The 26,912-nt window shown below is 38.7% G+C and overlaps 1 protein-coding gene across 1 annotated transcript in view; it reads right to left on the bottom strand.

The window, feature by feature from the left end:
• LOC126848604 (E3 ubiquitin-protein ligase MIB1) overlaps positions 1 to 26,912 on the bottom strand; it is a 346,576-nt gene that overhangs the window by 318,181 nt on the left and 1,483 nt on the right. The window contains exons 5-8 of the mRNA XM_050589604.1: positions 26,501 to 26,830; positions 26,264 to 26,411; positions 25,928 to 26,169; positions 25,649 to 25,846 (exon numbers count right to left, since the gene is read on the bottom strand). Coding sequence (XP_050445561.1) covers positions 25,649 to 25,846; positions 25,928 to 26,169; positions 26,264 to 26,411; positions 26,501 to 26,830 — 918 coding nt within the window. The remainder of the gene's footprint in view (positions 1 to 25,648; positions 25,847 to 25,927; positions 26,170 to 26,263; positions 26,412 to 26,500; positions 26,831 to 26,912) is intronic.

The raw sequence follows: 26,912 nt of genomic DNA, 5'->3' as shown, positions 1-26,912 counted from the left end.
ATGAACGCCCCGATAAACATTACGCCTATAATGTTCTCGCGTCAAAAATCAAGTCGGATGCAACCAAAGAGGAGGTGTCGGGCCGTGAATGTTGTTATACGGGAGCGCGATTTGTACCGATTTGCTCGACCGAGTGTTACTATCGTTCTCGATTCACGGGGACGCTAATCCGCCGATAAAGGCCGAATTGATTTTACGAGCTCACGTTTCACACAATGCGTACGATCGCGCGCATAACGCATAACGGGGAGTGTTTCGCGGTGCGCGCGACGATGTCCATTTTAACAGCGGAAATATCCAAGTGTCGATAGGCTTTTCGAAGAGTGGATCTGTTTTTTTTTTTTTATTTCACGTGGAAATCGCGACGATACTGCGGATATATTTCCATCATGCCCCGTAAATTATATATATTTTTTACGAAGATAAACTATACCTTAATATACCGATATTAATTATACTTGAGTTTATAAATTAATTAAATTATCCTTTTTGCTTATACCGATTTGAGATTAGCTAACAGCAAATTTCAATATTCCTTCTTTAAAAGGAATAATAATAGATTTTCATAATAGAATCATAATTTTATATTTTTGTTTATTTTGAATGCAGCTGAATTGTTAGTAAAACGGAATATATTTATCTCACAAAAACTGAAGATATTTTTTAAATAGCCAATAACAATGTAGTTTCACTTATAATCTTTATGAAAAGTAAATTTGCGTCTATAAAACTCAATATATATTTCATATACGTAATTTGTCTATATTCTCCGACATCTCGACGTTACGTAATTCTCTCCCTCTTTCTCTCTCATCGCAAGTCGGCGAGAAGCGAGTAAAAGGCAAGTCGTGCACCTTAAGTAAATAATGAGACCGTCTTCGTGAAAACTCGCGATGCGGACGAGGATCCGTACACCGTGGTTGTCTTTCCGCGCGCTGAACATTTTATGGCATAGTGAACATTACGATGCATAAAGTGCAACAAATCAGAATGTAAGTTACGTAGCCACTTTTACCTCCGTAATGCCACTCCGCAAACTCGAAGGATGTTCCATCGCTTCTCGTATTCCGCGTCTTCCGCCTTTCGGATTCTCTCCCCTTTTCTTCCGCCCTCTCAGACACGCTCCACGTCAAGAAGTCGGCCTCGACTGAATACGTCACGTTCTCCTGATTTGCCAAGTCACACGAACGCTCGCGAGACACGCACCAAATTTTCTAATCCCGTTCGTGCAAAATCAGGCATGATCGATCGCAATCAGGTCGATACGTTAAAGTGTTCGACGCAAAAAATTTGTTGGGTAAGACGTTCAAACACGACGACCGATCGTTACTCCGCGGCCAAATATTGGAAATCGCCGAAATAGAGGGAAGCGAGATCGAAGGAACGAGAAAAGAGGCGGACGCGTTTTCTACGCGATCTTTCCATTTCTTCGACCGCACGTGCTCGGCATCGTGAACATTCAATGCATAAGAAGCACGATCGAATATAAATCATGCCTTTGTATTTTTGCTCGGCAATCCCGCGGAGACAGTTGAATAATTTCTGAAACGCCTCCGTACGTGCTTGGACGCCGTAATTTATGATGCGCCAGAGCAACGTTCGCTTCGGTTCGCTCCGGTATACAATGCGTCTCGCACTATCGAAAAGCGGGGGAGATTCCATCGTTTTATGCATTTACAGGACAAAGATTCGGAGATTCGGTAAAGAACAAAGATCATCCCCCCCCCCCCCCCCCTTCCTTCGTGTCGTCTCCTGGTAATTTAGAATAATATAAAATCTACCATCCTTCCCCACATATTAAAAAATATCGCGCGTACCGCGAGACGCGAATCATTGTAAAGCCTTCGCGTAACGTTCGAGATATCGGTCTCGTTATCACGGCGACATAACAACATGCCCGACACGGCGGGCGATAAAACGTGACCAAAGCGTCGCGAGAATTTACGCGAAAAGCGTGAATAGCTAGGCGCGGATGCCTATTGTAGCCGAGGAAACATTACGTCAGTTATATATACTGTTTTGTACTATACACCCTCCCCCTGAATGCCATTCAGGGACAGGATGAACCTCCGGTCATCGGCGGCCGTGTGTGTTACACAACTGTATCAAGTTTCCAGGTATATGACCTACCCCCACGGCCAAGTCATAAAAATTGATAAGCCCGTCCCCTGCGGGAGTAGCTCGGGATAACTCGAGACAATCAACGGGCTTATATTGGGCTAACGCTTTTGCCCGAGTTAACTGGTGTAATTGCCCAGGGGTTACTTTCGTTTCGTTAACCCCCCACATGCTACGCTCGCCGTGCGATCGCACCCCATCCCCACCATCGATCATCCCCCGTTTCTTTTATCCTCTTTCGCGTGCGCACAGTAGTATGGTCGCTTTTAGTCGCGCGACTCTTGTCTGTTACATCAACTTACCGCACACATCTGTATATACAATCTGTACAGCCGATCAAATTAATGTTGGAGCGAAAAGTCAAAATTATTGCAATATCATCATTAATTTTGTACAAAAAAAAAAGAGAGAAAATATCTCATGACAGAGTTTTAAATTATTTTGAAGAATAATGTAGCTGTACATTTTACTTTTGGCTCAATATTATACTTTTTAAAAATTAAAAGAAACTTTTATCATTTATTTCATAAATGCTAGTTTTTATGAATAAAATAATATCCATATTTTTCATTTAATTTTTATTCTTCAACGCAAAATAATAAAATTAAAAGTTACTGTTTTAAAATTACAACGTGCTTTTTCCCAAATTAAATTTTTCATGCAAATTATAATTAGTAAGAAATTATATGAAAGAATATATAATATATTATATACATAAAATAGATATATAAAAATATATATATATATATATATATATAACATGTAATTATATAGAAAATAAAGAAATGTGCATTTTTCGGTCCGCTTATTTTCAATTAGAGAGCCAAGAATTGCGTGACATTTCGAGCAGCAAGAAAAGTACCGACAAGCAGAGAACGGTCGTTTCCTACCGTCTCCTACCTTGCGAGACTCGCCGTTAATTTTAAACGTCGTAAATCACCCAGAATACCCCTCGCGCACGTCAGCTTCACTCAGCAGCCTCTGTCTAGAGATGCTTTATGGATTCATCTCGAGCAAAGCTAACAGGTTGGTAAAAAGAATGAAGAAACGATGAGATATCAGCGCGTAAATAATATTACATCATCAGGATCTAGCCATTTCCGTGCGACAATCGTTTCAGTATCTAAATTAATGATTACCGCAATATTTTTGTTGCGATTAAATAAACCTCTAGATACTCAATTCTCAATCCAAATTAGTGAAATTTTTCATCGAAAGTAAATTAATGAATAATAAAATAATTAAAATTTTGATAACTAATTAATAAATATGTTTTTGATTAATTCGCTGTTTATCATAAATTGAACTTTTACGATACAATTTTATAGATGAAAAAATATATATTTCAATTTTCTAATATTAAATTATAGAACATATATATATATATATATATATATATATATATATATATATATATATACATATGTGTGTGTGTGTGTGTGTGCGTGGAATGGGGAAGGGAACAAGGAAAGATTAAACGCGGACAATTAGAGAATAACCGCGATTGCCGAAGTCTCTGATTAGACGAGGATTACTAATGCTAATGCTGGCAAAATCCGACGACCTTGGTCGGGCGACGGTCAACAGCAGGCCAAAGGGAAGAGTAGACGTGCAAGAGGATAAAAGGGACCGGTGATGCAATGAGCCGACAAACTCATGTGGCTCCAACGACGCCCAAATTGATTTACTTGACAAAGATTGAGTTACCGAATTAGAACCGGACGTAAAATCGGCCCCGTTCAACCGTTATTCAAACCTAGCGCCCTAATGATGCGACAGGATCGCTCTGCTTATACTCGAGGACTTGCTCCATCAGGATTATCCCTGTTCCGATTATCCCATAGGACATTCGAGAAACGATTGCTAAAATTATCTTGTTATGAAAAACAAAAGTATACTCGATATTTCTAATGAGAAGAACGTAAATAAACATGTATAATGTTTTGAAAAATATATTGTGACTCTAAAAAAACAATACAAGAGAAACGTAAACAACATAATAAATATTGTATCAAAAAATTCACAAATGTTGTTATCGTGTAAAGAATATGAAAGTGAAAGTATCGTTTTCGGAAATATGAAAGTTCAAACAATTCTGTTAAGTAAAACATTTATTCGTCAGCATTCGTGATACGTTATCACGTCAGCAGGGAGCAAAGAGCAAACGGGAGTCATATCGAGCCGAGAATGCAACGAGTTTTGCGTTCTGTATGGTGCTAATTTTGGAGAGTGCATATTGTCTATTACGATATAAACTCGAGCGTAAACTGACTATAAATATTATAAGGTACATGCAAAATATGTTCGTTACCAAGATATCTAATTTAAATTGTTTACGCCTGTGCGCTTTCCTCTCTCCTCCTTCCTCTTTTAGAAGGAAAAATTTATATCCGCCATTACACATATGTGCCAAGCGAAAATAAAATTCCTTCTTCCCTACAAACAAGAACTATACTCGGTGTTGCGTACTCCAAACAAAACAAACACCTCCTTTTTCGCGCGAGAAATGGAGAATGCTTTTTTTTTTACCGAATGTGAAGTGAACGAGCTTCAGTGAAAAAACGAGAGGTAAATCCAAAAATTTCGATGCACATTAATACCAAGTAACTTCTACATCTCTATGTCAGCATTCTAAGACGACATGGTTATTGCAATTCCCATTTCCCGTGAAACTGCCAAATCGGATCGCATCATCGGGTGATTCCGATGGGACTGCAGCCTGTTCGCTGCATCTCTATGACGGTATATTCCCGCTTCCCCTCCTCTAGCTTTCGATAAGGACGAAGAACCAATCTCCGGCATACCGGACGTAAAAGCGCCCATAAGCCGGCGATAAAGCGACAATGTCGGCAACTTTTGGAGACTAGATGACAAAACGAAACCATCGAATGCCAACGAAACTGCATCCCTTTATGCGCTACTCGCAATCACGCGTGTTTGAGCTGCGATGTCAAATCGCGCGCAATTGACATAGTACTTCATAAGATCTAGCCAAAGAGCTTTTTCGTATCTTTATAGAACCTAAAAGAGATCTTCTTTACCTATATATCATTTATTTATTAAAGGGCTTTTATAAATTTTGTATATACGAGTGTGAAAACTCCACGATTTTCTTAACGGAATTTTCAGATAAAAGAGTTTTAATATTCAGATTACCGGAAAAAATACCATCTAGTGTATTACTTTATATCGATTCAAACTTTCTAGACAAAATAAAAAATTAATAAAAATATATTTAAGTCAATATATGATATCGTTTGTAGCGCTAAATTAAAAACGACAAAACCACACAAAGTATGATATATTATTTTTTAATTTTTGATTATTTTAAAAAATAAACTGTTTTCTTAGGTTGAAGATATATTTAATTCACGAAAAAACATTTCTCTTTAATAATTTATAATCCGCCCACTCTCCTTTTCCATTGACATTTCGGTTTTTTTTTATTACGAAACAAGCCACAGTCACAAGACACGCAGTCCGTAAATGAAAAAAATGAAAAAATGGATTATATTAACTTTATGAAGAAAAAAATCAAGATAAATTCTTTTGATGCCTATTTACATCAGCCTAATTAGGGGCAGGGATTATCATGCTTCCCGAAAAACGTCGGTCAAATAAGATGAGACGGGACGATAAGAGGTCTGGCGGCGAGATGAAATGAAATGAAAAGAGATGAAATAGAGGTTTCATTATTTTCGCCGGATACATTTCTAGCGACTTAGGAAATGTCAAGTGACGTGACAAACGATCGGGCCATTTCTTGGGAATTAAATACGCTCCGCTTGCCCTCTCTCTTTCGCCGACCACCATGGTCGAGGACGAGTCAGCGTAACAACGGCGAAACGAGTGGAAAAGGAATAAAAAAGAAGCGACTCCGTAACGGAGATCTGCGGTTTATTAAAGTACAATAATCTTGATAACGATATTGTGCAGTTGCAACGACCGAGTGAATAATCGGCGGATTGTCTCGGGGGCGCAAAATTACCAACGCCATTTATTTCCAAGCGTGCCGATTAAATTATATTATGTAACACCCATAATTTTCTGTAATTTTAATAATCCCACTGAAATCGATAAGTAATTCAAGTCAAAAATTCAAAAGCGCCATGTAATATATTATTAAATGCTAGCAAAATTTAATTATATCGTTACTCAATCAAATTTAATCGATTACAGTCAATGCCCTAATGTTATACATTAATGAAGTCTAACTTGATTTCTGTATTGCTGTATTACTATTCTGGTAAACAGAGAAATTATGAATTAATGAAAGTTGGTCACTGTCACGTGGAATTAGTTTCCACCGTAATATCATTTCGATAACGAGAATGAGAAGATGAGTAAAGCATCTGCATCAATTCTCTACATAACCGCAATTCACACACATTGCTACGTTATTAATGTAACCCGATAATCCTATATGCTGCAAAGCAATGGTAAGCCAAGCCTCGGAGACTGTATTACGCTATTACAGTAGCTCGAGAAGCTATAACGTTGCAACGCTAAATTCTAGCGATTCGTAACGTTACACTGCGGTGACAACTGCTTTCAGCGTACAATTAGCGGAATTATATCTTGATGGTGCTCTGCACCGCCAGTCTTATTCCAATTAGCAGTTTACATCTCCACGATTAATTTAGTTATCGATTATACATCTGCTACTAATAACTTGTACAGGTCTACTCCCAAAGAGACTTGACATTGCTTTAACCTTTTTAATCTTTTTAAGAGAACATACAAAAAAAATATATATATATATATATTTATATGTAGAAAACTATATGAAGAAAACTATTCCGCGTACTAGAGATTTGTGAAATCAATTTTCATTTTTCAAATTTACAGAATTTTGAAAATAAAATATATTGATATAAATATTATTGAATCCTTTCTAATTATTGTTCTATTATTCGTGCAAAAAGCATTTTTATGTAAAAGATTCCTCTGAAATAACCACAAGCAAATTCAATTAGCTTTCGTAGGGAACAAGGTTAAGAACCCTCGGGGACATTGAATAAATACAGTAAAGTAAAACTTGGATGGAACGTTCTGGCGAAAAAAGGTCAGGGCGAGAAAGCAACGCCAGAAGCCTGAAGGATATACGCGCGACAGCGACGGATCTACTGATTCGTTGCAACAGGGTGCAAAGTGCAGAGGGACAGGCGCAGGTAGATAGAAGAAGATAACGGCAGCTCTGCTTGATGGAACAACGGATGTAACGGATAGTGACGTAGGTACACTGGTGGTTCACGGGGTGACGGGCCAGTTTATTGCACAGGATTAAACCTCCACGTGACTAGAACCTCCAGTATCTCTCTCTGTCTCTATCTCTCTTTCTCTCTATTCTTTTCACCTTATATACAATTCACAAGAGATCTTTTTACACACATGTATCTTTCGCTCTATCGCAACATACATCTCCTGGCAAACAACTTTTCGATTCTAAATTTAATTTACACAAATTGTCATACGAGAATCTTATTGTTTATCTTTATAATATATATGCAGATTTTATAGATTTTAAGACACGAATTTTTCGAGTAACAGCAAACAGCGCTGTGTTTTATTTTTTAAGAGAAATAAAAAATTAATGATACCGATTCGACATTTTTCTATTCTATAATAATAATTTAAATAAAATCGATTAATCATTATATTGAAATGCAGTAAGATTCAATGACAGCATGCCACAAAGAATCCTAGGTTCGCCTCTAATTCCCGCGGACATGTCCAATTCGAATCAAAGGCGAGAATTCAGCTTGTTCAATGATTCTGTTACAATGATAGAGGATAGTTCAGCTATGTCAGAGACGGAGAGAGAAATTGCGCGCGATATCCGAGAGAGACGGAGGTTCTAACAAACGAAGGAACGTAGGTGCGATTGTACGCGATGAATTCGACGGCAATTACGGAGCGATTTTAACGTGCGGCTGTATGCAACCTCCTGCGAATGCGGTAAGCAATTCCCCATTCGTATCGCGACCACCGAGAGGAACCCCGGGGCCCATTCAGGCGGACTGAACTAAGCTGAATGGATCGCGTGGCATCAGAAAGCTATTTGTTCGATCGCAACAATGGACGAGAATCCGAAGGAACGACGCGCGAATGGAGGTTACGGGCCCGGTATTAAGATAAAGAGAAGCACTTCGCGAGGGTACGACACAGGCCGTTAAATCAGTGTCAGTCCGATTACGAACGAAATACAAACGACGCTGGATACGACACGGTCACGTTGTACGAAATACAACGCCCATCCTGTGACTCGTCCCCGCGTTAATTTCGTAACTCGATTATCGAGCGTACAGTTTGTTACCGTATATATTGCGATTCGCCCGTCTCATTAGTATATCCGCTCGGATAATGACTAGTAAATAGAATTATAACAATTCCGAGTAATCCCATAGCGAAGCGCAAATGCGCAACGCGCATAGCGCGTTATTATAATTTTCGAGCTGGATTCGTTATCGTTCCCGATTCGTAGAATTGTGCTCGCGATTTTAATGAAAATGCGATTCGCTCATTTATATCCGTGAAAAGGGCACAAATCAAAAGCGTTTATTTCTGGAAACGTTTGCATTAACTATTTCGACGCAATATATGTCGCTATGTGCATTTCGCATGAAATAACAACGCGTTCAACTTTCATGACTGTGGAATAATAGTTGCGTTTCCTTCCTCGTTGCTTGCCACATTTCCTGCAAGATTAATCTCGCGTTCCAAATCAGTGATTCAATTAGTGTGTAACAAATTCGCCGATTCCTCGCGCGCGCGCTGAAACGCGTCGTCAAATTGTGTGTCTTGCTCTCGCAAAATCCCAGTAACTGCAAATTGAGATTCGCGATTCGCTCGGGGCGTCCCGGCGGTTTTCCGCGGTTTTCCGCAACGACGGGCGAAACGGACGAATCGTAGAACGCGGAAAGGGCAACGTTCGTTGGAAAGTTGCCGGATTATTTCGAGTCCATGCACGAGAGCGCATTACCGGACCGCGCGCTAACACTCGACGTAATTAGTGAGAAACTCCGACCGGTGACGCTCGCCTGTGCATTGTGCATCACTCTTGACCGCTGCTGCTGGGCAAGTGCAAACTCGTCAGGAATGCATCCCCACGTGCGGGTCCGAGGCCGAGGATGCAGGCCTCAAAACCGGTATGTTTGCGCGCGTATATAATGCTGTGCGAGGGAGGAAAAAGCGAAGTGGAAGCGAGTGTGTAGCAGCGGACAGAAATGTACACATCAACCATGGGTATCGGAGCGACTACGAGGTTCGATCAATATTACAGTCATGGAACGGAAGGCACGCATACCACATTACGGAAAATGATAATTTTTAATATTAAATGCTCACAAACACACACACACACACACACACACACATATACATACGAATCAAATTATCGAGTTATGCTGCACATTGTCGCAATAACTGAGGGAATATCGACGAGGCAAATTCCTCCCCCGCTCGATGTAATATCGACGTTCATAAATCACGCGCGCCAAATACATAATCGAATGCTTGCTACTGTGAAGGTAAACTTTAAAGATAAATTAAATACAGCTCGCGAGAGGGATCGTTTATACCGGATCGCTCGACATTATCCAATCCTCATAATCCGAAAGACATTTGCCACACGATACGACTTGTGACGTTGCCGCGGCGCATGGTTAATATCACTATCATTATTATTACGATAGAAGGAAGAAGGAAGAAGCTATAGATCCAAACAGCTTTCAGACCGTAACTCTGACACGCGGCCAACTCTTTCTGCGATCTCGAATCAACGAGAATGCCTCGTACTGGACATGGTACGTGACTGACCGAATGGAATACCGACCTCCGTTGGTCTTCATCGTCGTTCCTACCGGTTAGAAAACGGAGTAATAATGCTGACGATGCAGCGTATTCCCGGATCGTATTTGACTAACCATTCTCATAGAAATTGCATTCACGGATGTGCACTTTTTTAAGACGCGAGATACCGAATCGTCGATTTGTGCATCTCTCGTTTCGCAGAAATCGAAAGAAACTTAATAATCGAGGGTAGATCGGAAATATTATTTATCTCTTATGCATCCCCGACATGGAAAAAGCGCAGAATCTTAAAAATCTCGAGGATACTTCATTCAAAATAATTTCCAAGTAATTAACGGAAATACTTCAAGCTCGGAAAAAAATATTCAAGTGGAATATAAAAAAAAATTGATTTCTCGAAAACTTGGCGTCTTACCTTCAATTGAAGTGCATTAAGCTTTTCATTAATTAGTTCGCGCACGAATAAACGACATCTTTAATATGGAATTCTTGTTAAAATTATCGCACCGGCCTTATCTCTTTGAGAGAGCGTAGCGACTAGGAACCGAAGATAACGACGCCTCCGCCAATTAGAGACTGCAAACTATCGATAATAGCAAAAGTTCTAAATTGGCGACAGGTGAAACTTCGGCTCCATTTACGGCAGTTTGCTAAAAGAAAGGCATTGCGAGAATATAAAAGAAAGAGGCCAGCTTGCAGCCGCTATCGGCATTATGTAAATTTTCAAGATATTATGCAGCCGTTCGACTGCCGGTTGACCCGATAAAAGCTCTCTCCCACGAGCCGCACCAACCATACCCCAACGAGATCTAATTGAGGAAATGATAAAACGATAACGCGATAACTCATTCGCAGAATCCACGACGCAGTGACAATTACTTGCGCATATTAATGCGAGGATGAAACTCGCAAATGAGAATTAATTCTCTTAAAATCGTTCGCGCAAAAATCTCGATTCGATATATCGATCACTTAACGTCAGTTTGTCGAGGAAATCCATACACAGCTTTTCCCTCCACGTCATTGCTTTTGGCTAAAAGATCTCAAGGTACCAACAAATATCCGGAACCAATTTTCGCGGAAGCAATCTCGTGCGTGAGCAAAGAGACGCGCGAGCCGAGAGAGTGACGCCCATAATAAATTCACTCCTTTAAGAATACGCAGAAAAACAAGGATATCCCGCGGATCAGCTTTATCCGGATTCCGAGCCTTTATCTCGAAATCGCGATCCGCCTCACGGAACACGAATAAACAAGAATAGTCTGGCATAAAGAAATGAAGCCTGGATACTTCAACTAGTTGGAGGGCGGCGCAAAGTACGAGTGTACGAGGGGTTTCGGCGACCAAGAACGCGACGAATCCTTACAAAAAGAGGCATAAATTCATCAGAGATAAACGCATCTCTCTGTTTCTTCGCCTGGATGGCAAAGAAGAAGACAAGGCGGCGGAATTGTGAGAAAAAAAAAACAAAAAAGACGAACGTAAGGAAAGGGAAAAAGGAAACGGCCTTCTCGTCTATCCACGACAAGAGAGTTATATCTGGAAATCTGAAAAAAGACCGGACACGTGGAAGGCCGGATTCTTAGATCCAAGAAGGCTATCTTGTTTCGGAAATCGGGGGATGAGAAGCACAACGCGACGAAAAATCCTTAAATCTCTTCGCGCCCTCTCGAGACACTAGACATAAAAAGTAATGAGAATGGAAATAGTCAAAATTATTTGTTACATATTTGTACACAATTTCTATTTACAAGAAAATAAGAGATAGAAGAATTCAATTTAATAAGCATTATTATAAAAAATTATATTTAATGAAATACTTTTATAGTTAAATAAATTCATCAAAGAAATGCTAAAGAATTTATCCGTATTACTTCAAATATTTTCGCTTTCAATTAAATTTTTATTCAACGAATTCTTTTTTGAAATAATATGCAATTAAAATATACATTCCAATAAATACTACAATAGTTACTGACTACGCAATAAAATGATATCAGTTGAATTTCTGAGATACACACGACTTCTCAATCAATCGTACAAAGATATACGGCGCCGATCGTATGATATATTTGGCGCCAGCACTATTGTTATGTGTGTCTATGTGCGCGCGCGTCTCTTTAATCTTCCTCTGATTTATTACAAAAGCTTTGACAATTAATAATCGCACATTTAATATAGCAACTTCAAGTTGTCAGTATGACATTAAAAATTTTCTTGCAAACATACATATATGGCTAATATAAATAATAAAAAAATATAAATATTAAAAAATATATCTATTAAATTTACCTATTTAACTTCTTCCTTTTCATCTCTAATAAATATGCGTTAATCTCAAAATATCTCACATACATTCTCTTAAACTTTAATTTTTACATACGTTTTTCGCCAGTTGATTTTTTTGCAACAGCGATCACATTGGGACAATCCGAAAAAATCGAGGAAAAGAGAATTCGCGAAAATTTACTCGATTTTCCTATTCACTTCATTCCTGATCCGGGTACGCTATTCATTCGACGACAATCTTATTCAAACGTCCTTACGACAAGCGGACGCGGAGACAGAGAAGCGAGGAAGAAGCAAACGTGGAGTCGATCCCTTTCGTCGATCTGGCAAAGCTCTCCACGTTGGCAGTAACCTAAATTCTAATCGTAGATTACGTAGAGTTCCGCAGGCAGTTTAACAGGAATATAGAGAATGGAGATTGGTCCATGATAATGCACGACAATGTACAGGTGCAAGAGCACGTTCTATCTCTGTACATATACATATATATGTATATATGCAGACGTTAAATGGTCTCTTGTCCCTAACGAGTTAAGATTACTAGTGAAATTGTGCAAATCTAATGCCGATTAAATCCAAAATCGCAGAACATTTCGAGAACCGATTTCGGGAAGCTATTCAGCAATTTTACTTATGATATGGCTGTTTCGATAACAATGTCTAATTTTCCATATCAATTTATTTCGCGATGAATTTCGTAATATAATTATAAATTGAATGAAAAACATGAATATGTACTTATGATGGTACTTGAAAAAAAAATCTGTGAAACAATAGAACAGAAACCAAGATAGCGAGCTAAAGTCGTAGAGATGCTAGATACACTATTATGTAACTCACTCAGTGCGAAACGTTCTATTTTCCGGCAAGCAACGACCACTTCTCCCCTACTTTCTCTCTTTGCACTCAACGTTTCAGTGTGAAACGTATCCTGAAAGAAGATATTCGAGGGTAAGAGCGCTTGAAGAGTCTCGAACAACAGTCGGTGGACCTGCGAATGAAACTCGCATCAGTTTTGTCCGGACAGACCGAACGAACGAGCGGAGAAAATCCAGAAGAAAGTTTTCCGCGAAAACATCGCGATGGTGCTGCTGGGTGTAACGCGCTGAAACTTGCCGACAATTTATGTCATTCCTCGCGCGCAGTCACGTATAAAGAATCCTAACGGGAGTCACGAGAGTTCGCAGATACGTCCGCGCGCAACGGCCGGTGTATGATGCATGTCAGAGAGCGCGATGACACTTGAATCGCCGGTTGAACGACGTTTCTTCGGTAAATGATACGGAAGAAGTTGGCGGAGCCGACTCGAAGCAGCACCTACGGAGAGAGTTCCGGGGAGACTCGATGGATCCGGTAAATCTTAACTGAGAGAAACTTTCGAAAATTTACGTCGTCGCGTGCAGGGGGCCGTCCACGGAAGTCACCTAAAAGGCCACGCGGGAATTCTACTGGTACAGAGCTTCGTCCCCGTAAGGGACGCATTAATCCACGTTAAGTCTCGGCTAAATAAGTACCGCCAGAGTGAAAAAGCCGAGTCTGTCGAACGGATAAAGAGAAGATTGGAACGAACATTACGACGTTAATACGAAAAAAGGAGCAGGACCAAAGACATCGCCGATCGATAAAAACCATTTTATAAATTTGCCATTACGCGACAGATAAATGTGGTGAAATTTTTTTCACTGATCCATTATATGATTTTGAAGAGAAACATGCATAAAAAGATATTTTGCAGAATGTTAAATTTCAAAAACAAAACTAATGAATATTCCCACATATCAGTACCTTGTTAAAGTTTCTTAACTAAAGGAAGATAAAGTTTTGAAAGCTTTCTCCTTACAGAAATGATAACATTGTCGTATTTGACAACCTAAATCACGATTAGCGTTATGACATGAGACGCACGTCGTATTCAACTAGCATCTCGCATTAGTGAATGAAATATTAATGGACCTTGCCTACTTCCCGATAAGCCCTAGTTAAACGTACCATTGCGCTTATACCGTCTGCCATCTGCCACTGTGTTCCAAAGTGTTTAGACACCCGGGAACTAATGGCGCGCTAGATCAACGTTCGTACTCCTCGTTGAGTTATGGCGACGATGCATTCGGGAAATAAAAATCATCGTGCAATCATTTTCGCATTTGTAAATGTAAATATCTTTATTTTTGTAAACCGCGACGAGCAAAGATATATTCTTTTTTTTTTTTAGATTTGCTTTTAATGCGACCCACCTGACGTATATCATATCACGTGGAAAATTTATGAATCGAAATCTTGTCCCGATAAAATATGACAGAAAAGTGTTGATTCGCCGACATTTCGCGTCCCTGGACGTTGACTCGGGCTTAACAACATAACATTTGTCCTCGTATGTGACGTTCAATGCATTTCAAAATGTTTCTCCCTTCTCATTCCGCTGACACGATAGACACAACGAAGAAAGCAACGTATCCCACGGGAAGGAAAAGAATTTCCCGACGGATCAACGGAAATTTTAAATTTTCACTGAAAAGAACGTCGTCTTATATACGTAGAAAAGAAGGTAGCTTTTTCGCTTTGACGACATTTATTCGGATTCTTCTAAAATTATTATCTATTATCATTGTAACAATTTCCACGTTCAAGAGATCTTTTATAGTACTATACAATATCTCTGTAAATTTTAAAAGAATTTATTATAATTGGAAGAAGAGAATACTTCCAACAGCAAAAAAAAAAAGATAATACATATTTAACAAAAGAGAATAAAAGATCTACATAAGAGAAAGAGTATTAAAGAGATTTGATGCCGAAAGGAAAAAGGGTAGAAAAGAGAGAAGAGAAGAAGAGAGAATAATACAAGTTGTTTTTCGCGCAAAATAATGTCTGATACTCCGCTTCAAACAACAGTAAGCGAAATGTATATGTATATAAACATAACGGTAAAATAAAAAAGCGCGCAAACATTATAACGCAGAAACATTGTCGGCGGAGTAGCAGAAGCCTCGTGCGTATGCTCTGATTTATACTTTTGTAGCTCACTACAAGCGAGAAGATGCGCTATCTGGTAACTTTCGCGTCTCGACTGCTTCTTCTTCCTCTTCTTCTTCAGATGTCTGACCTATCCTTCCCTCCTCTCACCAGACATACACGCCGTTTCTATCTCTGCACTCCGCCTACGAATCTCTAGTATCGCTTTTTGCGAGGTAACCCCCGGCGACTCCCCCGACGAGGAAGGACTATCGCTAGCATGGGATACATCATGTAGACAAATGGGACGTATAATCTTTCTTGCCGACCAGGGGACATTAGCGTATCACGGCGAGCTGCGCGGCATTTTAAAGTAGATGTAATTACCTGACAAGGAGTGTTTGGACGAAAGTTTATCTTAAATATAGCTCGCGCATTTCCTGAATGGAAAATTCAACAAGTAGAGACGCTATAAACTTTCCGACGCTTGTCTTTTACATATTTTATATTTTTGATCCTGAATATATTTAAACGCCGGCAGCATTAATCTGCGTCATCCAATATGTACGCTAAATTCATCTGATGATTTTTGTGCAGTAAAAAAATTAATTTTAATCAATTTTTGTTTAAATGTACAAAAAAAATCTATATGAGCATATCTTTTTCAGATATCCTCTTTTCCGTAAACACACACACACACACACACACACACACGCACGCACGCACGCACGCACGCACGCACGCACGCACGCACGCACGCACGCACGCACGCGCACGCACGCACGCACGCACGCACGCACGCACGCACGCACGCACACACACACACACACACACACACACACACACACATACAGACACATGCATACACACGCGACGTTTCCTCACTCATTCCCGCCACACCTTTTATCTGCCATTCCCCGAGAAAGCGCCAGGGGCGTCACCATAAGGCCGATACGAGGGAACTTTTAAAATTACCCAAGCTTTCCGGCTGGGAGATAATATGGCCTATTAAGGATAGACGACGCCGGATCGAAGATGGGAGCGAGCGGCGCGAAGTCGATGTAGGAAGAAGCCGACGGGGTTAGTTTAATCCCCGGGTTTCGCCGTCGCAAACAAGAAAGATAGAGATATAAATTTCGCTTTTACCCCCCCGCTTTATCCCCCGCCGTCGTCATAATCTAACGCGTATTTCGAAATGTTCGTTCTCCCGTAAAACCGCGCGCGTTGCTATTTCGCTTTGCTGCATTCCACCGAATTTTCTGTCCTCTTTACTGTTAATGGAAAAGGAAAGTCAAATGCGAAAGTATATATAAACAAATAACGTGCATATTTGTGAAAAAATGTTGAAGACAGTGCGTCGCGCATTTAAAGATGCTTGGAAAATAACGATTGTGAACCTACAAATATCTATAATATGAAATTACTTCCAACATTTTATAACAACGGTTATATCATTAAAACGTAGTCACGTAAATTCGTCAAGAAACTGCGTGATAAGATATGATTAAGGCAATGGCATTTCATAGCGAAACATTAAATTAGAGCACGTACTACAAGGCACGTGAGTCGCAAATTTAACAAACAAGATGCTATTTCGTATGTCTACGTAAACTTCTTAAGTGTTTAGCAGTTGTTCCCGGATTACAAAGTGGCGAAACGATCGCAAAGTGATGTCCCAACATACATGACAATTTTATGCTATCCCCTCAGGGATAATGCATCTTCTCCACTTTCCAGCTTCAATGCGACGTAACGCTATTCAAAAGTTGCGAGTTTAAAAATTTCGTGTAGGAGCGTAAATTTTTATATTCCACTGTAATATAACAATACTTTGAAAAAGAGCACATTTATTATCTCGAGGATTTAGTACGCGAAATATATTTTCACGAGAGCTATAAAAATCCCAACGAAAAGAATGCAGCGAGGGAGAAAAAACCGCTCAAAAAATAGAAACTATAATCTCAAGATGTCGGTTATACACGTTTTGTTTAAAAAAAAAAAATGCATTTTTCCAATATTAAAAACACAAAGAAAATTAAATATAACTTTACATATACCGTAAATAAAGTATTAAAGTATACGTGGCATATTCATAGAATTGAATGTAAAAACGAATCATCAAGCAAAGTATTTGCAATATCTATCAATCTTACGTGTCGCTATTATCCATTTTTCTATCATGTATGAGAATGTATACTTACACCGGGACATTTGTTACTTTTGACCGTGTGGCACAAGTGCCCGAACAACGAGACTCCGAAGGCACATAAAAGACAAATAAACTTCTTCGACGTTGAACGGGAAAGTCCTTAAAAACTTTTCCCGTGTTTTACACTTTATGTGTCATATGGGTGCGCATATATGCATAAATCAAGATATTAGGATGACTTTTGAACGTAGAGATGTTGTGGAAAAATATCTTAAATTTTATCGTAAACAGAAATAAATGTATAATAATAATATTAATAATAATATATAATTATTATCAACTAAATTAAATAAATAGATACGCAAATGAAAAATATGAGGCTTAACGAAAACTTGATTTGAATCTAATATGAGGGTATTAATGCGTTATTTACCTCGCAAAATTGCCTCATTCTGAAATGAATAGCGAAATCGTGTTCGTGTCTATAAAACTTGATTACTTGCACGAATTCTGCCAGGAAATTCGAAAGGCGAATATAAAGCACTGTAAAACACTCAAATTGCCCCAACCTCGTTAAAGATACGCGCAATGGAACATTTAACGTCTGACACGCGAGTAAATCCTGTCACGTAGCGATATTATATCATGCCGAGATATCAAGCAAAGACTGAGTAGAAATGAAAGTATTAGATGAAATCGTAAACCTCAGTACCATATATAATTGTCCTAACTAAACAAATCAGTACATTTTATGCAACTTATATTTTGCAATAAGAAAAAATATGATACATTTTAATATTCACGGTACTTGACAGAGAATGAGAGAAAAAATCGAGAAAAATTGAGAATAATATTATTCACTTTCCTCTTATTTTTGAATACGGACAAATAAATGATGCAACTAAAATAGTGCAATAGTATCAAGGATGTATCAAGATGGAGAAATCTCTTAGCAAAAGAATATTAATTTTTCATCACGTGAGCGCAAAGAAAAAGATTCGGAATAATTCCAAAGCGAGAGTAGGAAAAAGTTAAAATGCGGGACGGAAGGGAAGAAAGATAGAACAACGCCAGCAGGCCGGGACGGTAATACTTTATCTCCTGATACCATTGTTATTTCAGGCAATCTGCCTCGATACATTTTAGAACAACACGCGAAGCATGCAAAACAGGCTTCGAGGCTATCACAAATATCATGTCTGTACATAAAACTCGCTCTCGTCAACATGATATAATACTTCATTTTTACAGAAAATATTCAATTTACATCTCACAATTTTCTACAAATATTTATCCATTTACTCGACATGATATACGTCAATTTACAATCTACAACACGCATCCACGCAACGATGCTCGCGTATATTTGTCTTTACCATGCAACCGCGCGATTCCAGATCGGGCGTTACCTCGCAGTCGAGTTAAGCGATTGCGAAATTTTATTATCAAAGTTACAAGCCTTCATTTAGTATCATCGATAACGCGAGCTATAGCGCATCTCGTGTACGAATATCAGGCGGAATTTACGAGCTAACTTTCTAGACTTCGTTGAGTTCGCGTCAAGCCGCGTTAATACGCAAAAGCGCGAAAGCTGTACAAACGTACGTCAACACGTAGATGCGCTTACGAATACTTAAGCAAATCGAAGGACGGGGAAAGAGAGAGGGAGAGGAGAGAAATAGCAAGGGAGAAGTAACGAAGGGAAAGTCGCTGCAGGTATAGCTGCAGGTTTACGACTGTGGAATATTGAATGTTAATACCGATTGTCATTGTATCAGAAGTTACATCCGAAACTTTCATCACTATCACGGTCTATAATCGGAGAATCGAGAATTATTCACCAATTCGAAATCAGCTCCTTATTGTTCACTTGCCCGTGGACGAATCGACTTGTCAAGATTGACATTTCATTTAATTTAATTCCGTGTGTCTAACGAGCCGCGAGTCAATTTTTATATGAGTCGTACTGATGTATGTAGTTGACAAAATAAAGATTTAAACTCGTTTTTATTGCGACTTAACGAAAGCAAAATACATTTCGCGCAAAAAAGCGGTTATTACAAGGCTTGTTTACGAGAAAACTACTCGCGTATTATCAGAGCGATGTCCCGAAGGAGCCTGTGCTAATCCTTGGGAGGCAGCTGCCGAATCACCCCTCAGAGACCCGCAAGTGGCGAGGCCGGGGCTAGCATAAACACGCTTAAGTTTTGGAGGTTGAGTGCTGCAGCCCGTCACTTGCACAGTCGCCATTCCACGGAGGGACTCTCCGCCTAAGTACTTGAGTACAGCAGGTACCGGCTAAGAGTTTGTTGCTGTTTCTTGTTCCTATGTTGCCTCTGTCGCCGGAGAGAGCTCTACCTCCTTAATCGCCGTGGCAAGTTTAATGTCTCACCGAACAACGCGAGTCGCATTGTTATTGCGACCTTTAACGAACATTTTCCGACACATTTTTCGCCGGAAGATAGAAAAATAGCATCGCGATCCACCCCGTTTATCGCAGCGGCAGAGAAACACTGTCCACTCTATAATTGCCAAACAGCGCGATGATCAATACCAGATGCATCGCAGAATTCGTTCATTATTTTCAATCAATTTTTTTATTTTTTATTTTTTATTTTTTTTTTTTTTTTAGTATAAGAATCACATGCACAAGATAAATAAATTGTGTGATTGATTTAATAGTTAGATATATATACGCGTTAAAACGCTTTCACCGAGCCATTTTGTACATTTATCCTATTAACCTGCGCGGTCTCGGATCACGGAACATAGACCGTAACTGTAAAAATAATCAACGTGTACTCTGCCTGCTTCGCTACTAACAATGTAATACGCTCGCCGTTTTACGATCCTCTTCTATCGACGTTCCAAGCTCGACATCGTACCAACCATGTCATACATATAAGCTCTTGTCATAGTCCCTTACATCGACCGAATACATACGAGCACAACTTTGTCGAAAAATGTCGACGCGAACTAACCGTCGATGAGATATGTGTGGATTACATTCGTTTTTTTATACGATCCAAAGCGAAAATTACAAAGCAAGATTTCGCGAAAATTAAAATAATTTTTAAAGATCCGTAAAAGATATGTAAAAAACTTTCGCGATTCTGTAAAAGTCAAATAACAAATATACAGGTATTGATTTTTATGATTTTGCTACAAACGTATCAAAAAACACAATTAATACGATATTCCGCTCACGAAAATGCATGCAGAATGCAAGAATGCATATACGAGACATGATTCTTACGCTGTAAAAGCAAAGTGTTAAATCCGCTTACACGGAGAATTTATTCAAGTATTTATTTAAAACGCTCTGTCAATGTTCTTTTTGAGGGATTGGCCTGGGACCGAGGCATTTTTCGACTACCAACGAGCTAGTTTACTATTCGGCAAGGAAGCGAATAGCAATGCATGCTGGGAATAGCACAAGGTAGCTGCACAGATCTCGAAGTACATTCGCATTCTCTGAAAAAGGAGCTTCTAGATTCTACGATTCGCATCGTTCCCAACGGCTTTCCGTTTTATGTAGACACAGACAGATATAGATGAAATATTTATTCTCTCTAAGATATCAGATTGAAAAAAAAAAAAATATATATATATATATATATATTTCTGAAAATTATATGCTCTTGATTAAACGCTAACAATATAGAAGGAATATAATAAAAATACGGAACAATAAAATAACAAAGAATAGTTAATCGAGAGATGAATAGGATAACAGTGAAGAATATGTTGAAACGAAATGAGAATAGAACGAGATGTTCCATAATAATAATGGAAAAATCAGTGAGACAGAAGAAAGCAAAAAAAAAAAAAAGAAGATAAAAGGCAAACTCTATATAAACGTAATAGCTTTTTATGCCGCCATTAAAATATAAATGAGAAAAAATTACAAAATAAAGTAGTATAATATAAACTAATGCTGCGCGTTACGTAGTGCATGTAATATAATACAGTGAGGCGCTCACAGAAATTCCAAATACCGGATTATGTTCGCAAACGATCAAATATCGGTGTGATCGCTCGTAGAGAATAGGCGGTCTCTGCGCAAATGCATAACCCGAGAGCGTTACTTCTGTCGAGTCTGCAGCACCGAGGGGGGAATATTGTCACTGTCAGCGAATATGTCTTATAGCACAGCCAAGATGCGGGTATAGGCGGTAACATCAAGATGGATCGAAAAGAGAGGAGAAAGATGAAGAAGCAAAAGAAGAAGACGTGTAATATATACATATACATATATATATATATATATATATATATATATATATATATATATATATGTCAGACTAGGTGGGTATTGGATTTGTAATGGGGGCCATACACGGAACTCTATATAGGCACTCTTTTCTCCAGCCTCGGATTTCAAACCCCCCGTGGAGCGCATCGCTGCTTCGAAACGAATCACTTTTCCTTATGGAAGACAGGTCGCGCCGGTGCAAAGACTACCGGGTTCGATTAAATGCATTATTCGCACGATGGGATAAAGGGCTACCCGAATTGCATCACTCGCGCAACTTGGAAGGAAACGTTCTACGAAGATTGGTCGTATTAAATTGTGCGACTCCATCCACGGTTCGACCGTACTAATATTGGAACGAATGATTCCCGTAACCGATCAAAGCGTCATTGATAGTATTCGGTCGAATTGCGCGTCTGCAGAACTTGCATAGTCTGGATTGTCTACGATTTATTTCGGACATTTATTCGACGATATTGGTTAAATTGTAACGAACGCTATCGGCCTCGATTATGGCGTGTACACGATATTCCGGCCATGCTCGTAAAACAGAGTGGTCTCGGTTGGAATGCCATGTCGGAGGGATAGAGTTGCACAGAGTACATGAGAGGACGCAGTTTCTACAAAGCGATTAATCCTCATTGGCGGAAATTCGCGCGATACATGCCACCGACAACCTCTACAGCGTCACAGCGAGCACAATCGGTTTCCTGTCGCGATACAAATATTATCGAAAATTCACGCGCGCATATCGTTAAAAATAAAATTCGTCAATAAATTAAAAATTTACTCTCTCGTTCTTTTCGCATCATTTTTTAAATTATCTCCCTTTCAATCGCACGGTCTCGAAAGAAGGGAAAATGTACGAACAATCGATCTCAAAGATAAAAGCTTTATGGTCGGACGTTCGTCTCGATATTTTTCCTCGGATATCCCGAAATGAACATCGGAAGCCATAAGGATGACTAGCTCGATTTTAACGGGTAGCAAGGGTTGCTACACACGCGGAGGGAACACACTCTTACACACGTACAGCTCCAAAGACGTCCGGTATTTCGATTAGTCCGATCCTTCAACGAGGCAGACAGGATGATAGCGCGATCGCAAAAATTCCCCTCGCTCTTCCGCCCCCACCCGCCGCCCCCATCGGTATTGTCGGATCGACTTGTCGGAATTTCGCGCACGTGCCGAACGCGGCAGTCTGCCTTTCTTGTCTGGTACATACGTACGTGATCGTTGAAATTTTATTCCTTCGCGAAAAGTATATATTCTCGGCGTGGCAAGGGGAAAAAAAGAATTTCTTTTAGAAAACTTTTGCGACGGAATAAAATAAGATTACCATGAAATAGCCTGCTGGCATGATCGAACAAAAATTATAGTAATTTCGCATGAGAATAAACGTACAACAATTATATATAGCTTTGCGATTTTACATTGCAAAAAATTCGAAAAAAATTAACGCAATAATTATGCTCTTTAAAAACTTAGAGTTTCGACAAGACAAGCACTCTTTTAAATTATTTCTCATTATGAAACTTCGCGCCGGTTAAAAAAAAAAAAAAGTGCAATTATGTAAATGCCGGTTGTAAGTGCGGAATGAGAGCGTAGCTGAGAAGAAACAGACATGGGTCGTAATTCAGCGAGCGCTAATGCAAGCATATTTTCGCAAGCCTTATGCCTCCGACCTGATGAAATATATGAACGGTATTTCACGATGGTCGCAATACAACCTGCACCGCGTAAAAACATCGTTGATTTACGTTTACTGTTAATTTATACCATTTTGTCCGGTGATTATGAAAATGAGGAGGGGGTATTGCCTAACTTTCTTAATTACTTCTCTAAGCTATTGGCGGATATTACGAGAAGAGAAAAAGCTTTCGCGATAATTTACTATGATTACTTACATGACCCTAACCCACTAACAAATTCTTGTCGTTATTTATAAACTATATATCAAAAGACCGCTTCAGAAATCATATGTTTATAAAATAAAATAAATTTATAAACAGAAAAAGATCTTGAAAGTTCTCTGTAGAAACTAATTTTAATATAGAATACAATTTTAGTATATTATGTAAAAAAATTATTCCTTTTTGCAAGGAAAGGAAAATAAAAATAGCAGAGAGTCATCAATATATGCCAAGCACGTAAATGTTGTTATAGTAGAAAATGTTTCTAGTCGTGCCTTCAGGTTCGAATTGTTTCGAAGAGAAATAGGGGAATTCAGTGTTATACCCCGTTGCTGTACCAAATACACAACGCATCTTGATTATGCGCAACACGTATTCTCAAACACAATCCCGCGACACTCGTAACGCAGGTGGAATTCGAGGCTTCCTCGAGGCAGATAACTGAATTAATTAAGTCTCCTGCAAATGAGGAGATACCCGTGTAACAAAGGTGAATTAACACTAATTCACATTCGCGTATCCAGTGCTTGTAAGCAGATATTGCGTCGGTCTTTAAAAGTGGTGAGAGAAATGGATGTAAAATTACGTGAGAGAGAAATATGTTATATTTTACTTCACGGGAAATATTTGAAATACGGAAATAAATACGCGCGTGCGCGAAAAGCGGAAGGTAAATAAATCGGATTCGTGAAATAAATATAAGAAAATGGGTTTGTAGCGTGCGAAGGCTTTAAGTATTTGTGATATCAGTAAACGTCCGCACGATTGACCGTTTGAACGCAAGGAAAATTCACCAGGCATTCCCGGAACCATCAATAATAAAATATAGCTATGTGCGGTTATACCCGCCAGCTCTGTAGGGGTACCGCTCTCAAATATCGAGGCAAGGAGGGTAATATATATGCCGATATATCCTGATTGGAATCTTCCTCTTTTTTCAACAACACTCACTCTTCTTCCCTTCCCTTTGCTCTTCTGCCCTCTCGTTCTCTTTTCCCGTTCTTTTCGCCCTTATTACGTCTCCTTCGCGCCTCAAATTCAAATTTATTTCCTCTATTCCAAATAAGCCGCGATATCGTTGCACATTCGATTTAAAAAAAAAAAAAAGAGTAGACTACCGCGCATATTGCATTATATTACAGAAATTCTCTTGTGTGTGCAAATGTAATATATAATTTTACAAAACTACTTCGGACAGAGATATTTTTTCTACTTTTTCCTCTTCTCTTAATTTAATAAAAGTAAATAATCATAAATTAGAAAATCTTTAGAAATATTTAAGATAATTTCTTTGTACTATGTGAGATTACAAGAGATTTAGCAAAATAAAAAAATTAATTGACTATGGATTAAACGAACTTAGCCACTATTATCACGTTACATGCGCGGTAAAGAGTCGTGCAGCGTCGGAAATGGTATGAGAAGCGAAACGAAGCGAGATGTTGAAAGAGAGAGGAAAAGGGGAACTAGTAGAAGGTGTTCGCAGTTTCAGACTAGTATAAATCATTGGAGGGTGGAATACCACAAATATATCACGTTCAGACAGTTCAAGAATAAAATAAACAACCCCCACCCTTTTCGCTTTATCCTCCCTTGCGGCCCGCCACCACCTTGCAAACCTCTACCTACGGTTATATTTCACGAGATTTCATTCCGGTACAATCTCCTACAATAAACCCGCGGTTTTCTAAGTCGTTGATTTACTTCGTAACTGTATAAACAGAACTACTGTTTAATCTATACGCACTGGAGCTGATAACTCTGTGCAATTTCTTTGATCGTAATTATTAATATATTATTTATTGTGTTTGCTTTTACATATAAAAAAATAAAATAAAAATTTCAAATAAGAAATATAAAAATATTGTTTTTATCATTATCTTCAATTCTATTAAACTAACCTACTTTTTTATAAGTAATTATTATTATTACTATTAAGTATTATAAAGTTCGCTATGTAAAAGCGAAATAAGATTATTTTAATGCCTTAAAATACTTTTTGTTTTATACATATATATATACATATATATACACAAGTCGTGTTGTCAATTCTTGGATAATATATGTATAACAAATACTGAACAAACATATAACATTCTGGAAATGAAACCTAAGAAATGTTAGTATTAATATATACGATTGTAAATTGTAGGTACTTACCTGTAGACTCGGATGACATCCCAATTCCAATAAAGTACGCACAACACCAGCATGTCCTTTATTAACAGCGATATGGAGAGCCGTTTGACGTCTTTTATTTCGAGCGTTTAGATCAGCGCCGACACCAGCGAGAAGTGCCATAACTCCTGGCTCGTCTCCAAAAGCAGCATGATGTACAGCCCTATCACCATCTTTATCCTGTATTCAAAATACATATAAATAAATGCAGTCCATTATATATGTAATATTTTAAATCTTTGCTCGACTAGAATAACTTACTTCTATTTCTACGTCCGCTTTGTATCGCAAAAGTATTTTAATAACTTCTAAATGACCGTTTTGACTTGCTGCTTGCAAAGCGGTGTGACCAGCAAATACGCCGTTAATATCGGCTTCCGGCCGTTTTAAGCATTCTTCGCATTTAGCGACATCGCCGTTCGCCGCAGTTTTTACCACTTCTTCGGTGACGTCACCTGACACATGTGTCTCGAATAATTTCTTTAATAATGCAGACAACCGTTCTGGAAAAAAGCAATATCTAGTTTATAACCCATATTAAACCAGAAATGTATGACTCATGAAATGACTAATCGATTTAATTTGTCATATACTTACCACCACTACTGTTTCCTGGTACACTTCCGTCACTGCTAGCGACTTTTGTGACAGCTTGGGGATTGTATGTCCATGATGTGCTACAGACTTCCACTTTCAAATCTCCATCATGATATATTTGCTGTACTCTACCTATTTTTCCCAAGGTCTGAAAAAATTCAAATGCAAAATTTGAGAGAGAGTATGAGATAAAAACAAATGGAATTAAACTTTAGTTTGTTATTTTGAAATACATACAGGAGCCATTGCCTCGGCCCATTCCCCATGACCACGCTGGAGCAATTTAATTTTTTCTATATCATGACATATTTGAACCAGATCTCCAACAGCAAATGTTTGATTGTCAGAACTGGAGCTAGTAACAGGGACGGGTATTTGTACTTTTGTAAGTACAGCAGGATTGAAAGTCCAACGATTACCGCTTGGATAAGAGACAACAATGTCATGATCTTCATCAATACCGACAACCGTTCCTGTAGTGCCAAGGCATTCAAACATGCCGTCTGTCCAGCCACCATGACCATGTTGCAATGATTGTACAATTTCCAATTCCAAATCAACATTAACCTATAACCATAGGAAAAAAATTATTATATCAAATATTTTGAATACTTTCTATGCAAAATAAACAATAACGTAAATAGAGAAT

This window comes from Cataglyphis hispanica, chromosome 4 (assembly GCF_021464435.1).
Source record: "Cataglyphis hispanica isolate Lineage 1 chromosome 4, ULB_Chis1_1.0, whole genome shotgun sequence".
Taxonomy (NCBI): domain Eukaryota; kingdom Metazoa; phylum Arthropoda; class Insecta; order Hymenoptera; family Formicidae; genus Cataglyphis; species Cataglyphis hispanica.
This window is presented reverse-complemented; position numbering and strand designations above follow the sequence as displayed.